This window comes from Podarcis raffonei, chromosome 3 (assembly GCF_027172205.1).
Source record: "Podarcis raffonei isolate rPodRaf1 chromosome 3, rPodRaf1.pri, whole genome shotgun sequence".
Taxonomy (NCBI): domain Eukaryota; kingdom Metazoa; phylum Chordata; class Lepidosauria; order Squamata; family Lacertidae; genus Podarcis; species Podarcis raffonei.
Genome location: NC_070604.1, coordinates 108,126,705 through 108,144,049, shown reverse-complemented (window position 1 = coordinate 108,144,049; position 17,345 = coordinate 108,126,705). Strand labels below are relative to the sequence as shown.

The 17,345-nt window shown below is 44.9% G+C and overlaps 1 protein-coding gene across 13 annotated transcripts in view; it reads right to left on the bottom strand.

Moving 5' to 3' along the window:
• Positions 1-1,732: 1,732 nt before the first annotated feature.
• The window catches only part of SLC8A1 (solute carrier family 8 member A1), a 309,346-nt gene continuing 293,733 nt past the window's right edge, over positions 1,733-17,345 (bottom strand). For all 13 annotated transcript variants that reach the window (XM_053383508.1, XM_053383510.1, XM_053383507.1 and 10 more), the window contains one exon: positions 1,733-6,383. In XM_053383508.1, coding sequence (XP_053239483.1) covers positions 6,007-6,383 — 377 coding nt within the window. In that variant the 3' untranslated portion in view covers positions 1,733-6,006. The remainder of the gene's footprint in view (positions 6,384-17,345) is intronic.

The window sequence follows — 17,345 nt, the reverse complement described above, 5'->3', positions numbered from 1 at the left end:
CTCCAGGGGGCTGGGGAAACCTCTGGAGATCTTTGGGGTGCCTGCAAGAGGGAAGTTCAATTCTGCAAGTGGACTTCCCCTTGTGCAACGCTGTATTCCGCCCTATGACTTTTCAGTCGGGCAGCAGATGATGTGATGTTACAGGACAGGCACACAGGAATGCAGACCTGACTATCTCATAGCTACACCAGTGGCCCCCATTTCCCAGTCCAGGAATCCTAGAATGCTAGAGTTGGAAGGGACACCTAGTCCAAGGGTCATCTAGTCCCCCTACAATGCAGGAATCTCGCCTAAAGCATCCGTGACAAATGGCCATGCAACATCTGCTTAAAAACCTTCAAGAAAGGGGAAGGAGTGTCTTCTGAAGGAACCCATTCCGCTGTCACAGAACTCAGTGCTTTTTCTACTTGGCGACACAGGTGCTGCAGGTTTGCCTCCACAACATCTAAAGTTTGGTGATGGTAAGATTCCCATTCATTTTAACAGGCAAATGTCAGACTGCTAAAGCTTAGGAGGTTTCCAGGAATGGCTGCAATGGAAGAACCTGTTCAAGTGGTGATTAATCACACGTGAAGCTTCCTTCCACGGACAGCCATTTCCAGCCTGCTTTGAAAAGTCTTATCCCGGGGATAAGCAAACTATGGAGGTGAGAAATGCAGTAATTCCACTGGAGGAAATGGGGATGTGTGAATCCATCATTACATAAGCCCCTTGGATGTTGGCACTAAGGTATCCGCTGGTTTCTGAGCCATGAGCTGAACAGTGTCCACTTTTTTATCATTATTAAAAAACATTTATACTCTGTAGCTGTGACAGCTACAAAGTAAGAAAAAGAAAAGGAAATTATAATTGTTCCACGTTTTATTCCCAATGTGCCAGTGGACACCGTCCACGTCTGTTGTAGGCTCTGCTTTGGAACAAGAACACGGTATAGGGTTCAACACATCGCTTGCTCGAGTGTGCAATTATTAAGTAGTGTTTCAGCCCCAATCCCATCCCGGCTGGGTGCAGCAATAAATGGCCTCAGATGGGAATGGGAACCCTCATTGGCATCAAAATCCAGTGTAATGGAAGATCAGGCTTCAATCATAAGGAGGATGGAGATGCCAGAGCGATGTTGGTCTAGAGGCAGGTGCTGGAGCCTTAGTCCCTCTGCCCCCAGGGTTTGGGTTCCACTGCAATTTTAGCAGACGGAACTCTGTGGCTCAAAGGCACCACCGAGGCTCAACTACCAGCCTGCCTGATAATTGCCAGCTGATGCCAAGAGCCAGTCCATTCCCGCCAGGCGCTAGAAAGCTCCAGCTTTGGGGTGTGACTCTCTGAGTGTACAACTTGACTTTGGGATGTGTGAGGATGTTGCCTCAGCACCAGCGCCTGGTTTTGCCTTGTATATTCTGACTTCAGCTCTGCTTGTGGCCTTAACAATTGTGTGTGTGTGTGTGTGTGTGTTAGTGGGTACTGAATAGAACAAGAGTGTGTGAATTGTGGGGAAATGCACAACAATATGGCTATTTGTCTGATCGTGTTTTGTACCTGTCTGGGGGAAAAACATGGCTACTGTCTTACTGAATGGATATCTTGCATCTGTAACCCAGGCTTTGCAGGAGCCCATTAAGGACTTAAGACCATGGAAGGAACATATCAAATAACAATAAAAACACACACACAAACACATGAATGAGAGGTGTCAATGGAAGAAGAAATGAGACGCACAGGGAAAATGCAGCAGTACTAATGTTCAAATCAGAACCAATTATAAATTTTATTTTTTTTCTGTGCCTCAGTGTACCATTGATCACAATCAGTGTACTCACTGCCTCTCCGTTACTGTGCACAATACACGCAAATAAAAATGAAGGAAAACAAACAAACAAGATGAAATGAAATAATTTTACACAAACACAGCCATAATAATATTAATTATTATTATTATTATAATCCCTGAACAACCCCAATCGTTGCTTGATTTTCTCCCCTCCCCCACCCACCCCAACAAACAAATCAAATGAAACCAAACAGGAAAAAGAAATCCTCAAAAGTGAAGAAAATTTTTTTACGGGGTGGGGAGGGAAATATTATTCACTCCATTTTAAAAAGAAAAATTCACAACAGGACAACTCAAGCATTTCACAGACTGGGCAAAAGCCTAGGCTAACCTCTGTCCCTTTTACTATGTGATGCGGATGGAAAGTTAATTCACAAGACTTCAGCTGGCCCAGAAGAAGCTACTAAGGATTTGACCAGCAGTGTTTTATTTCCGCAATCACAAATAATGAAGGATAGGCGCAGGGAAGTGTTATGTGTGCACAGGGCTTCTCCTTCATTTCAACGGACAACAAAATGTGCATGTAAAGCTTGCCTTTATCCCCCCCCCCCACTTAAAATGAACAGGAAACTCTCGAGCCTGGCTCTGGGCCGTTCCACACCTCTCATTCATTACATTGGCAAAAATACCATGGACTTGAATGAATCTGGAGGCTGTAGTCTAGTAAGAAATCTGCTAATACAAAGAGAGAACCCACCTCCCCCTGCAACATCCTCAATTCAATCATTATAATGATACAATTAGATTTTCCTCTGACGTTTAACAAATGATCCTATAGCAGTTGATGTTCTGGTCCAGCTAAGGTGCATGGACACAGTTTCCTGTTGTTTTACAAGATGGAGGTGGTCTATTGCTATCTGCCCCCTCCTGCTTCTTAGAATGGATAGACCCAACCATTTTGCTCCTGGCATGTGATTATATATTTTTGTGTGTGTGTGTGTGTGGGGGGAATCACTCCATGTGTCACAGTGTGAGAGAAGAGCAGTTGTTTGGGGTCAATCTATAGAGGAAATAATGTGGCTCTAAGGACGCTCCCTGATACTGCCATTACATGTACCAGCGGAAGAAAGACTAGGTTTTGGGGCATGGCTTGCAAATTCCACCACCTTCCTTTTGTCCCCAAGCAACGCCACTCAAATCATAAGGCCACGCACACACTGCAGAGCCACAGCTGTTACGCTTTGCACATAAGGCCCCAGTTGCAGCCTCTGGCATGTCTGATGCAAAACCCCAGAGAAACACTGCCACTGGGAGTAGACAGAACTGAGCTAGGTGGACCAACAACCTCACTCCTGAGCATGAATCACCGTTTTAGGAGATCAAAAGTGTGAATGGATTTGCCTTCCCTTCAGTTGGCAGCTGCTCGCCACCCTGAAAACCATCCTCTTAGCTCTCTCCGGAACTGCTCACCCAACTGAGATGCAGGACTGTACTTAAGGAAGTGTTTGCATGGGTCTTTTTTTTAATTCCAGAAGTGCACACCCACTAGCTTTAATGTGGCCAGGGAAGGTGCACACACTGTGTGCACTTGTCTGCCAAAAAGATTGACTGTGTTTCTGTTCCCCTGTAAATAGACTTTGCTTAAGAGGAAGGAAGCATTGGTGATGAGCTCTTGCACATCTCCACCAAGTGGACCTTGTTGTTCTATTACGGTGGGAGAGCGGATTTATTTCAGCAGGCTCTGTCTTCCTAATCTCCCCTTTTCCTGCTGTGTCAATTCAGATGCTTCCTCGAACAGCTCCCCTCGTCCTGCTTGCTTGAACAGCTCCCCTCACTCAGCCCTGGGTACCCATTTTTGTCTCCACTCAAGTAGTCCCAAGCTGCTACAGTCAGAATTCTCTCTCCTCACCACTCCTGCATCTTCTCCATCTACAGAGCAAGCAACAGTGGCTCATGACTGCCGAGCAGCCCCCTTCACTTCTATTTTTGGATCTCCTGATGTGTAGACCTGATCCTTTCCTACAATCACCACAGGGTTTTGGTTCCCTCTAGCCATGCCTTGAAGAGTCCTTCCATGCTACCCTGGTGGTATCTTAAGACTGGCTGACTTCTCTTGTTCTGATCCTTTTCTAAATGGCTTGTTCCTTCCATGAGCACCAGAGCTTGGAGACAGGGTGGGGATCTGATAAATGAGAAAGGTGTGGGGGAAGAAAGGTGGACGGGGAGAGATGGAAAAAACAAACAACCCAGCAACAAAGCAAGCATCCTCTGTACCTGAGCGCTGGATGATAGCATTTCCAAAGCAAAAGCTGTTTCAGTACCTCTCTGTGCAATTGTACAAGGACTGAGTCTATAGCTCACAATGAATAACTAATAAATAGCAGGAGTCCAACTTCTAGTTCCCAGGGACAAACTGCATCCACTGCTGGACAATGCAAGATTTGCCACTTTTCCTAGCTAGGACAATGAAGATCGGTGGGTAGTGGAATGTTTAACATCCATTGGAGGGGACTAAATCTAACTGTGTCTGCAAGGTGCCCTTCATGAAGACTGGACCAGGGTACAGGTTTTCAAAGTGCTGAAGCCAAAGGTGCCAAAGGGTTGGCACATCAGGTACTTAAAGTCAGAAACAAACACAGCATAAATATATTGGGGAGGGGAAACTGACAATTGAAGAAAAGCTCAAGGGTATCCTGCTTATTTAGGGCTTGATATGGCTACTCATACTTAGCGTGAGCAATGCTAAGACCCACTTAGTTCATACAGACTAGATGCAAAGCAGGTTCTACACATCTGCAACTCAGTGGTAGAGCCTATGCTTTGTATGCCGAAAGTCCCAGGTTTGATCCATGGACTCTTGAGTTAAAAATGGTAGGTAGCTGGAAGATGCCTCTGCCAGTCAGAGTAGACAGTACTGTGCTAGATGGGCCATTGGCCTGACTCAGTATAAGCAGGTTCCTATGTTCAAGTTGATCCTAAGCTCAGCTGGCAGGTAAGATCCCATTCTAGAATGGCCTAAGACTCTGCGCAAATTTCCCCTTTTAAAACACACGCATTTCCACACATCTCTTGGTTATTGCTTCTTAGGACACTTATGCAGAGCAAAGGACTGCCAGCTATTTCCTGCCTCTCGTCCTGTTTGTTAAAAAGGAAAGGAAAAGTGTGGAAAGAAAGAGAGAGAGAGAAAAAAGACCACATACTTGCATCTTCAGTGTTCAATCGGCATCGCTGAGCAGACTATCACCGCTATTCAATGCTATATTACAGATTATGGTTTGCTTCTTTCATGCAAAGTGTTACAGCAAGTACCATGAAAGCATTCCCAAAGAGGAGCATGAGAAGGAGCAGAGCAGCGAAGAGTGGCAGCAGGGTGGGCAAGGGCACAGGAGGTAAGTGAAACAAATCTGACGAGGCACGTCAGAGCGAGAACAAAAAAGCGAAGCAGGAGTTGGACATTAGGGCTTTGGGCATGTGTCTGTAAATTCCACAGTTTCGGAGCAAATGGAGTGCTGGTCAAAGGCTGTCTAAGAAGATCATTTTTCTTTTAAAGGGGGACTGGATGAACCAATCATAAATACAGTTCCAAAAGAAAAGGAAAAAAACGGGGAAAGGGATTTGTGTGGTTGTTTTCAACGTAAGGTACTCTTAATAGCTGGACAGCAAAGGGGGAAGAATACAAAACAACAACAACAACCAACCACATCCCAAAACAGCATGGAGGCTAGAAAGCCCCCGGACCGTGTATGTCACTCCACACTCACAAGTTTTCTTTGAGGGCGATGATTCGGCTCATTCTTGAGTTATGAAGAAGGCAACAAAGATATCGGTAAGAAAGTCAAGAACTCCCCTTGGAAAGTCATCCACTCAATACGATATAGCTGAACCTGGCCTTTTGCCATTCCAATCAAGGCCCTCCCCCCCAACTGCAGTCGGATCAGTCCTCATCTAGGGGGGGAGAAGGGGGAAATAGAAAGTAACTCCATCGTGACCTCGTAGGTTGAGTTGCAAAGATGGCCCTGCCCCTGTGCCTCCGTTTCTATGACGCTGCCCCTGGTGGAGAGTCCTGCAGGTTCCAAACTCCTACCGCAAAGCTACATTCCATCAGTAGATAAGTGAACATGGCAAAATGTCTTTTCTTCCTCAGTTCAATAATATTAGATCTATATCTATATACCTATCTCTCTCTTTTTCTCTCTCTCTGTATATATAGATACATATAGATGCTCTCTCCAATAGTTCTTTTAGAAGCCCTGTATGTGGCAGTAGGCTTCCAGAGATGAGAATAATATGTACAAGAGCCAGAGGAGCACAAAGAGGGATGAGGTCAGAATCTTGGCAGTCCGTGGCCCGCCCAGCTCACCTCCAATCTCCGGTCTCCGCCGGTAGAGGAGCACGCCAACACTGATAAAAGCAAATATAGTGAAGAGGGTGACGGAGAAAGCCAGGGTGCCTGGCTGGACTTCAAATGCCCTGCCGTTGGCTGCGTGGTAGATGGCAGCGATGGACCAGGCGACACCAATCCCAAGGAAAACATTCACTGCGTTGCTCCCGGTGACGTTGCCTATGGAAGCGTCTGCGTATTGATCCTGCGTGGCTGCCACCTTGCTGGCAAATGTGTCTGCAGAGTGAAAAGAAACACCGTTGTTAATCTTGCACCTGTTTGCCACCCCAAGGGGCTTGGTGGCGGCATCTTAGGGTAAAGCGGGAGGCAACTTGCTTAGCAATGCAACGTCATTTGCGGTGTGAACCAGTCTTTGCAACTTGCCTTGTCACATAAATATATGCTGATAGACTTCCGGGGTAGACTCTCAGATTTGTTCCTCCTCATTTTCACAGAATACAGCCTCCTCTACTTTGCTGTTTAATTTCCCAACCACCTTTATAGCAAGTACAGGGTTAATTCACTAACAACATAGAATGATAGAACTGTAGAGTTGGAGGCCCATCTAGCCCAACACCCTGCAATGCAGGAATCTCAACACGCTGTCCCCCATCCAATTTGAAATCATCTGTACCCTGCTTAGCTTTGCAAATGTGCTAGCAGTCTTATTGCATGCATATTTCCCGTGCTCTCCAGCATGCCCATGGTTAATTCACATACCAGCTTAACTCAGCCATCAATTTAAACATGAAACCAAAGTCAACCTGCAGGAAAGCTTAGTTGCTAAGCACCCAGTCTCAGTTGAAAAACTGAGATCCTCTCAGAGCAAGAACCTCAGACTGCAAGCCTAAAGTAGCCAGGTTCAGGCATAAAGGGGGTCTTATCTGAAAATGGAACATGCACAGCCCTATTCTGTGGTAGCTTCCCATGAGAATAAGTCACCGAAAGCTGCTTGAAAGTTTGAATACATTCTTATTTGCATGTTCTCTCCCACCTTCTAGATCCCATTCAAAGATGATTTGCCTTTCAAAAGACACAGGAGTCTACGAGGGGGTTTGGTTTTAAGCAAGCACCAATATACAGATATTTAAGTGACCTGCACTCTTGCTTCTCACTTCAGCCAGAGGAAAGGCAACGGAGAGCAGATGAAAAGGATAAACAACACCTTCAGTTTACAGATTTATTCCACGCAAGTTTCCCTTTCAAAAGTTACGAGGTGTGACCATGATGCAGGCACCCACTTTTTCTAACAATCGATTCTACTCTGCGCCTGGTAAGGAGAGCACCCTGCAAATGATGCTTTACAAACCGGTTGCTAGCCTTGGGGAACATCGTGATAACCATGGTTAACACAACAAAATTCCCATGCGGCCGTGATTCCAAAATCAATTCCAAGCCATGTTTCCTAGCACAAGTGGCCCTTGGTTAACGTGGGTTTTGTCAGTAATAATAACCATTAACATTTGTAGAAGCAACTCCCAGTTGCCTATGATTGACTCATGCGCGTGGCGCCATATAAAAAAATAAATAATTCAATTCAAACCCCAGAGCTGGAAGAGGATGTTAGTGAGCCAAAAGTCCGCAAATAAAGGTTTTAAAAGCTTTTTTCTAAAAAAACCTTATGGGTTCCAAGAGCAGTCAGACTAACCTGATCTCGTTTTTTGACAGAATTACAAGCCTGGTAGATGAAGGGAACGCAGTGAATGTAGCCTACCTTGATTTCAGCAAGGCATTTGACAAGGTGCCCCATGATATTCTTGTAAAGAAGCTGCTAAAATGCGGTCTTGACTATGCTACCACTCAGTGGATTTGTAACTGGCTGACTGACTGAACCCAAAGGGTGCTCATCAATGGTTCCTCTTCATCCTGGAGAAGAGTGACTAGTGGGGTGCCACAGGGTTCTGTCTTTGGCCCGGTCTTATTCAACATCTTTATCAATGACTTGGATGATGGACTCAAGGGCATCCTGATCAAATTTGCAGATGACACCAAACTGGGAGGGGTGGCTAACACCCCAGAGGACAGGATCACACTTCAAAATGACCTTGACAGATTAGAGAACTGGGCCAAAACAAACAAGATGAATTTTAACAGGGAGAAATGTAAAGTATTGCACTTGGGCAAAAAAAAATGAGAGGCACAAATACAAGATGGGTGACACCTGGCTTGAGAGCACTACATGTGAAAAGGATCTAGGAGTCTTGGTTGACCACAAACTAGACATGAGCCAGCAGTGTGACGCGGCAGCTAAAAAATGCCAATGCAATTCTGGGCTGCATCAATAGGAGTATAGCATCTAGATCAAGGGAAGTAATAGTGCAACTGTATTCTGCTCTGGTCAGACCTCACCTGGAGTACTGTGTCCAGTTCTGGGCACCACAGTTCAAGAAGGACACTGACAAACTGGAACGTGTCCAGAGGAGGGCAACCAAAATGGTCAAAGGCCTGGAAACGATGCCTTATGAGGAACGGCTAAGGGAGCTGGGCATGTTTAGCCTGGAGAAGAGGAGGTTAAGGGGTGATATGATAGCCATGTTCAAATATATAAAAAGATGTCACATAGAGGAGGGAGAAAGGTTGTTTTCTGCTGCTCCAGAGAAGCGGACACGGAGCAATGGATCCAAACTACAAGAAAGAAGATTCCACCTAAACATTAGGAAGAACTTCCTGACAGTAAGAGCTGTTCGACCGTGGAATTTGCTGCCAAGGAGTGTGGTGGAGTCTCCTTCTTTGGAGGTCTTTAAGCAGAGGCTTGACAACCATATGTCAGGAGTGCTCTGATGGTGTTTCCTGCTTAGCAGGGGGTTGGACTCGATGGCCCTTGTGGTCTCTTCCAACTCTATGATTCTATGATTCTATGCTGCTGCGCTACCCCGCTCAATAGCTGTTGGGCAGAAGGAAGCTGTATTGCAGAGGGTTTGGATGCACTGCTCCCTGCTCTCTCTGGAAATCTGGAAGCAAATGTATTGTATAAAAGAAAAAGAGCATGGAGAGCAGATAAAAAGAGGTGCTTAAGGAGTGCTCCCTACTTTACATGATTTTACTTATGCGTGTGGGGCCCCAGAATATAACCCCCTGTGTAAGGGGGGAGTTGCCTGTATAGCATTTTACATTCATTATTGGGTTGCAGTCTTTACCAACAGCCTTGTAAGTCAGTCTCATTATCCTCTGTATTGCAGATGAATAGGCTGACCCTGAGAGAAAGCCTGAGCTCTCGTGGCGGAGAAGAGATTTAAATCAACCAGGTACTTTCTTATTCATAGCTCTGTCCTTAGACACTACATCACACCAGCTCACATGTAACCTGAAGCCATATTTAACACCTGCATAGGAAGAGAGGAGGGATGTTACTCTACAAAGGGGGAAAGAAGAGCAGGGCAAAGGAAGCACTCTTTCCTGAGGCTGGCTGCTACTTTGCAAACCATAGTTTAGAGGGGCACAGAATTACATTGCTTTGAGTTGCCTTTAATTACTACTACTACTGCTACTACTACTACTACTACTACTACTACTAAGTCTACACTGAGTCGCCTTCTCTGCACTTTAAACCAGTGTTGGTTAATTTCCACCTCTCCCAGTATTTTATCTTTCCAGCCATCTGTTGACTTTGTGGTACTCCAACAACAAATAAATACCCATTTCATTAGAGGAGGAAAAGTGTCATTTAAAACCCATAAGTTTTTAGGAAGGTTTGGGGATGATCAAAGACGATGCAGCAAACTGTTTAACAAAGTGATTACCGGTACTTAATGCACTTAAGCACTCCCAGGTCAACCTGGGTAAAAGGGAGATAAAGAATAGCTCATGAAAAAAATAGCGGTTGTTTAAAATTTCGTTCCTTCTCCCCCCCTGCCCCCAAACTGCTCCCCGCCAGCACAAGAAGTTTTAGAAACATGTTCTTCCCATGGAGTTTTGAAAGCAGAATTATGAAATCCCAGCTGGCAGCTAAGCTCTTCTTTCCCAGGGAAAGAAAAGGCCAAATAAATATAGCAAGAAAGTTAATTTACAGTGAAATTCAAAAGCTGCTTTTACCCATAAAAATAGCACACTGGAAATTTCTATAATTGCTGTAGGAAAGGAAAAAGGCAATCTCGCCACACTTTTGTCTCAGCAGCACCCCAACAACTTAATAATTATGCTTCATAATTGATGTCAGAATTACTCGGCTCCTCTGTGGCTATTAATGTGGCAGCCACAGGAGTTTCTGATAGACACTCCATCACTGAGTCAGGGCCACTGCCCAGGGGCTATTTTTCAGATACAGGAGAGGGTGATTTTATGGATCATTCATGCACCTGCAAAAAACACAAGATTGAGCCTACATTCCTATACACCTGGGATTTACGGCCTAGGACCCTCGTACCTACGGGACTGCCTCTCCTGGTATGTCCCACGGAGGACCTTACGGTCTTCAAACAAAAACATCTTGGAGGTCCCAGGCCACAGGGAGGTTAGGCTGGCCTCAACCAGAGCCAGGGCTTTTTCGGCTGTGGCTCCGATCTGGTGGAACACTCTGTCACAAGAGACTAGGGCCCTGCGGGACTTGAGATCTTTCCGCAGGGCCTGCAAGACAGAGCTGTTCCACCAGGCCCAATGGTTGCCATTAATTTGATTTGAACTGATTTTATAATGAACTGATTTTAGAATGTTGTGTTATTTTACTGTTGTTAGCTGCTCTGAGCCCGGCTTCGGCTGGGGAGGGCGGGATATAAATAAAATTTTATTATTATTATGACACATTGAACTGAGCAGTAGACCCATATAGGATGGCACTGTAGGATCGCCTCTTGCATTGCTCACGAAAGACGCCCACTGTTGGGCTTCGTTTGACCTCTATAGTAAAAAAAAAAAGGGTATAGGTGGCAAGAACAGCCCTTGCCATTTCAATCTGAAAAATGCTACAAAAGAGTTGCTCTCTGATAGTCACTGAAAACTGATGTTGTGCAGCTGTGGCTCATTTAGGGTGCTTCTAGACACACACCTCCCCCCCTTCATTATCCATATGATGCCATATGATGTCATCAAAATCCATATGATGTCTTCAAAATGCCACCCTGTACCTTTAAAAAAATATTTAATCCAGATTTCATTTTAACGTGGAAAATCGGTAAGTGTGCTTCTAATGGGAGCATCAAAGCAGATGTTGGTCATTACCTAGGCAGATTGCCATGAAATTGGGATAGCAGAATTTTTTAAATGTTTGATGTCTCCATGTGTTTTTATATTATGTTGGAAGCTGCTCAGAGTGGCTGCGGTAAGTCAATCAGATGGGAGGGGTATAAGTAATAAATAATTATTGTACTAGTATCAGTTGGTCTTATTCTCCAGACAACTGAAGGTCTCTCAGTCTTTTTTCAGCCTCTCCCTCAAAAGTTGTGTTTTTTTTTGTGGTAGGGTATGATAAAGTGGTTCAATGTAGTTTTACTCTCTACCATGAAATGTTGGGGGGGGGAATCCTGAGATACCAGCAAATGCTGAATGACATCATAGAATTAGAATAATAGAATTGTAGATGTGGAAGGGATCCTAAGGGTCATCTAGTCCAACCCCCTGCAATGCAAGAATATGCAGCTGTCCCATACAGTGACTGAACCTGCAATCTTGGAGTTATAAGCGCCACACTCTAACCAACTGAGGCCTTGAAAAAATTGAAAAGAATAAGGTGATTATGCAGTAAAGGGCAGATTTGGAAGCCCCCTAACACAGCTAGTGTGAAGGTTCATTAGGATATTTTTTTGTGGTGAGCGGGTTGTTATGCGTGTGGTGATATTTGGGTCTCCATCACCACATTCCTACTTTTATTTGCTCCTCACCTGAGTGCAACCTAGCCATTTTGGGTTGTATCTTAAGTTCTACTCAAAGCTGACCCCTTGAAATTAATGCACCTATGTTAGCCATGACCATCAATTTCAGTGGGTCAACTCTTGAGTAGGTCTAACATTAGCTAGGGCTACCTTTTGTTTCTGGCAACCCAAATGTTGTACACCTATTTCCACCAATTGCCACATGCTGTTGGAATGTCAACAACCAAGTTCTTTCAGGATCTCAATGTGTTGGGGATTACCTTGGAGATTGTCACTGCAGTACATAAACAGGATGTCAGTATAGCTACATTTCAAGTCTTGTGCAGGACTTCTGTATTAAATTTTAGAAAACAAAAACAAACCCAAATCAAAATGGATATGAATGTTGTAAGCACAAACCACTATTTCACCCATACTGAAGCATGCTGGGTAGAGCCCAGTAAATGGCTCTTTTGCTTATTTCTTGTCATATTTTTTTTTAAGCTGCATGCGCACAGGTACAAAAAGATCTCTGCACATTCAGAGCGACGGAACAGGACAAGTGTTTAACAAAAGTGATGGGATGGGGGAGTGGAGTTGTGTGTTATGGATGGATCCAACTGTAATAAACATTTCTGCAAGATTGTAGAGTTGCAAAGCTGATGAAAAAGAAAATTCATTTAAAATTTAAAGGTCAAAGCATCTGCCAGAGAAATCTGCTGTAGAATTTAGCCACTCTGTTGGCACCTTACCCCAGTGAGTAAGGAGATATGTTGAAGCATATATCCCCAAATCCTGGCCTTAGTCTCTCACCGCTCCAGCCCCAAGTATGGGATAATGTACCGTACTTTATGTAGTCAGTTGCTGCTGCTGCACTCTTCTTTATATCATTTAATGGGATATTCAATATATTTTAAAAGTCATGGTTTTTTTGTTTTAAAAAAGGGTAATAAACATTATTTACACATGATTTAAGCACCACCTCATTATTCATTGAGGTCAGTGGAATTAAATTATGTCATAAAATGTTATTGCAATCTGCTAAGGAATCCAGTCTCTCAAACGGGAACTTGATAATATATTATATTCACTTTGCTGTTGCACTTGAATGACTCATAGGGATAGTTCAATTACTTGGCTTATTAATGTGTTCCACTCCAAGATCAGCATGGCTGTTTCAATGTGATGAGATGCCTATAAGTTTGTTTGCCAAAAACTAGGTGCCATCAATGCAACTGGTGCTGTGCTTGCAACTTACAGCACAGTCCTATGCATGGTAGCTCACAACCCCAGACCTCCTAGAGTGCCCTGGAGGAGCAGATGACTGGTTGCCTAGCTAGAACCCTGAACAGGTGCTCTCTTGCTATGGGGTGATTATACATGGCAACATTTGAGGTTTCTGGTTGATTTTAAATGTCCCTTTCTACTGGCAGTAATAGTGATGTATGGAAGTGAGAGCTGGACCATAAAGAAGGCTGATCGCCGAAGAATTGATGCTTTTGAATTATGGTGCTGGAGGAGACTCTTGAGAGTCCCATGGACTGCAAGAAGATCAAACCTCTCCATTCTGAAGGAAATCAGCCCTGAGTGCTCACTGGAAGGACAGATCGTGAAGCTGAGGCTCCAATACTTTGGCCACCTCATGAGAAGAGAAGACTCCCTGGAAAAGACCCTGATGTTGGAAAAGATGGAGGGCACAAGGAGAAGGGGGCGACAGAGGATGAGATGGTTGGATAGTGTTTTCGAGGTTACCAGCATGAGTTTGACCAAACTGTGGGAGGCAGTGGAAGACAGACGTGCCTGGCATGCTCTGGTCCATGGGGTCACGAAGAGTCAGAGACAACTAAACGACTAAACAACAACAACAACTGGCAGTAAAACAAAAGTAAAGGTATAATTACAAGCCGGTGCAGGCAGAGGAAGAAGGAGTGGATATTTATATTGTAAACCGCCTTGGGTCATGGACTAATTGGATGCAGAGGAATGGTGGAAGAAACCAGTTGAGGAACCCCTAAGGGAAGAAGACTATGAGCCCGGGGATTGGTGGCGGGACAATGAAGAGGGAGATGACTGGGAAAAGGAGGTGCCGGAAGCTGAGGCGGTAATGGGACAGGGAGCAGAGAAAGTCTGTGGTAGAAAGACACCCAGAATCAGATGCAGAAGCTGAATCAGGTGAGGGAGAGGACGGAGGCGAAGAAGCAGACATGAGTCGGGCTGGTGAAGAGCCACGGGTGTCTTCCCCTCCTGCTGCAACAAGTTCCCCTACCCTCTTGTTTCCCGGAACCAGAAGAGGTATGAAGATGGTGGAGGAGAGATTGGTGACACAGAGGCAGAGTCTACGGTTGCTTGGGGAAAAAACCTGGAGCGGAGGGGGACTTGGGCAGCTGTGGGGAGGTGGGGAACCTTCAGTCTGAGGAACTGCTTCATGGGGCAAGACCTACTGGAGATGAGTTGCTGTGCTCATTAGGCCTGACACTCCTGTGCCAATTCTGTTTTTGCTAACAAAGAGTTAACTTCAGCTTGGAACAGTGTGATTTACACCCTGTGATCCTTAGACGAAGGGCAATAATAAGTAAAACGAACGAATGAATGAATAAATATTCAACAAAGAAAAAGGATGGTTAAAATGTTTGTCCCTTGTTAAACTGATTAATTTGCTAAGCTCCATGATGCTGATACGGCGCTTCTCTGCTCAAAGCCCAGGCAGTTAGAATTAGGCAGGCAGATGGAATCTTGCTATGGTGGTGTATCAAGGATGGGGAACCTGTGATGTCGCAGAAGCTGTTGGACTCCATCTTCCATCAGCCCCAACCAGGATTACCTGGGGCCAAGCAGGATGTGAACCGTAGCCAACAGCACCTGGAGGGCCGCAGGTACCCTCTCCTAGTGAGGTGACCTTGGGTGGTTGTTGTAAGGATCAAAGAGCTAATATTTACTGAATCACTTGGAACATTTTGAATTGCTGTATCAATATGCAGGCATTATTACGATGTGAATTTACGCTACAGAAATAAGCAGCAATTAATAAATGAGGCTACATTGCAAATTTAGTCTAAGTAAAGTGTCATTTGTTAATGGTATGCCTTCACAGAGAATGGGGATGGTTATAGATGCCTGTTCAAGGATTAAGCTGTCATTTTCATTGTAGAAAAGATTATTGTCAGGCTGATCATTTATAATCTGCATATTTTCTTAGGATAAGTGATGACTGCTTGGCGGCGGGGGGTGGCTTAGTTTTTTATTGCAAGTTACTTGGTTTTGATGTTGTGCTGCGCATTTGCAATGCAGTTAAATGTCACCATCCCGCTGCAGAGTAGCCCTCTTCCCTTCTGTAAGCGCCTCAGCCCTTAACAGGCTTACAGAAGTGTAAGTAATTTTTAGAGACTGCGACAAGTTTCATAACGAGTTTGCTCTTTCAAAGTAACGTGAACCGACGTTGCACCAACAGAAAAGGGAGCTTTCTATTTCAATAGTCATTAAAAGAGAGTTTCATTAGCTGTTCCTGCAGCAAAAGACAGCCCCCGATGCTAAATGCCACTCTGTTTTCAGAAATTGTGTATGAACATGCTAGAAAGCGGCTGTTATATTCAGAAATGAAAGGTTGGCTGAAGCTGCTTTGAAGTGGGGAAAAAAAGCTTTGCATGTTTGGGGATGCTAGGGGAATACACACACACACACACACACACACACACACACACACACACACACACAATCTTGCTTCCAGCATATGAGAGATACATGATAGATGGCATGAGATATTTTTGGAAGAACTGTTCCTGAAAACAACCCAGCCATGAAACCTTTCCCTCAGACTGAATGACCTCTCAGTTCTCATGCAAATATAGCTTTATATAACAGATCCACAGGTCGGAGTTAGGATGGATTGGAGGGTGAGACAAATGCTAACAAAGTCACCTCCTCTTTGTCCTAGCACAGCCCCAGAAACCCATAGATTTTGCAGAGCAGGTCCATCCCTCTTAGACAACACTTTCCAAGTGTTCAAAGCAAGTCACACGCATTAGCCTGGTGATCCTCACAATGTCCCTGCAACGGAGGTCAGTATTGTTATGCTCTTCACAGTGCAAAAGTGTGTGTAGCTTAGCATCCAGTATTTCCCCTTTTTACATTTGTGAGGAACCCGAGAGCCTCCAGAAACTGGTGGGCTGCAACTCCCATCTTTCCTGATCACCTGCCAGAGCTGGCTGGGGCTGATGGGAATTGGAGACCATCAGTCCATGGAGACACATGCCTTAGTGGCAAGCGAAGGGTGTGTGTCCTTCAACACTGCTTGGAAAAAAATACTAAACCCAAAACTACATGGGAAGAGCCATTGTCATGCTAACTGGAACAGGGACAGAGCTGGCTTGGGAATTAGCTGCATCCTGGACTCCTTCCTTGACATATGATGTTACAGATCAGTGCAGTCCTGGCAGCTCAGTGGGAAAGAGGTAATTCATATCAGATGAAACCAGTAATGGGCAAATGTTTCTTAAAATCTCTACCGTACTGAGAACGACTATTCTAGTTTACTTGCTCTTTGCAGATCACTGCATGACTTCATGGGCACCACATGGCAAAAGACTTTCAAAAGTTTTTGCATTAAAACTCAGCCTCTAAATTTGCCCTTTACTGCTAGGACATACTGGTATATGTGGCATGAGTGCATGGAGAACTGCACACAGGGTGGAAGAAGGTTGTTTTGTTTGAAGTGCCTACTGCACTTGCTGCTGCTGGTGGAAGCAACACTTGAGAGAGGGAGCATAGCTTAGCGGCAGAGCACATGCTTCAAAGGTAGGTGGTCGCAGGCTCAAACCATGGTGCCTCCCCCTAACAGGGTCAGGGAACAGTGGATGGGAAAGATCCTTCTCTGCTTGAGACCCTGCAGTGCCCAAAAGAACAAGCAGCCGATGCAGATAATTCTATGTTAGATTAACAAAGAATTTGGACCTCGCATAAGACAAACTTCAGCTCATACTGAAAGACACACGCTGCTCTTCAGCCTAGATTTAAAGTGGGAAGTGGGTTACCTCTTTAGCATGTGGGGCGACAGCTTAAGAACCACTGCCACTGTGAATGGTGCCCAGCGTAAAAGACTTAGGCCCCTGGGGATTTTTTTCAGCACGCAGCTAACATATTTTGCATATAGCTCCCTTGAATGTGATGGATTTCAACACATGTGGCTGATGGATAAGAGCTGTTCTGACAGCAGCACTACTGCGCTGCTCTCGCTCATTTAAATGGGGCTTTAATAGGAGAATCTCTGGTGCCTTGTTTATCTGGCTTTGCGGGCATCAAATTTTGTCCTCGCTCCTTCCCCCTGTGTGACAAGGCAGTGGGTTCCATGCTGGCTAGAGCTGATGGGAGTTGGAGTCCAGCAACAACTAGAGGGCCACACACTCCTCATCTCTGTCTTGGT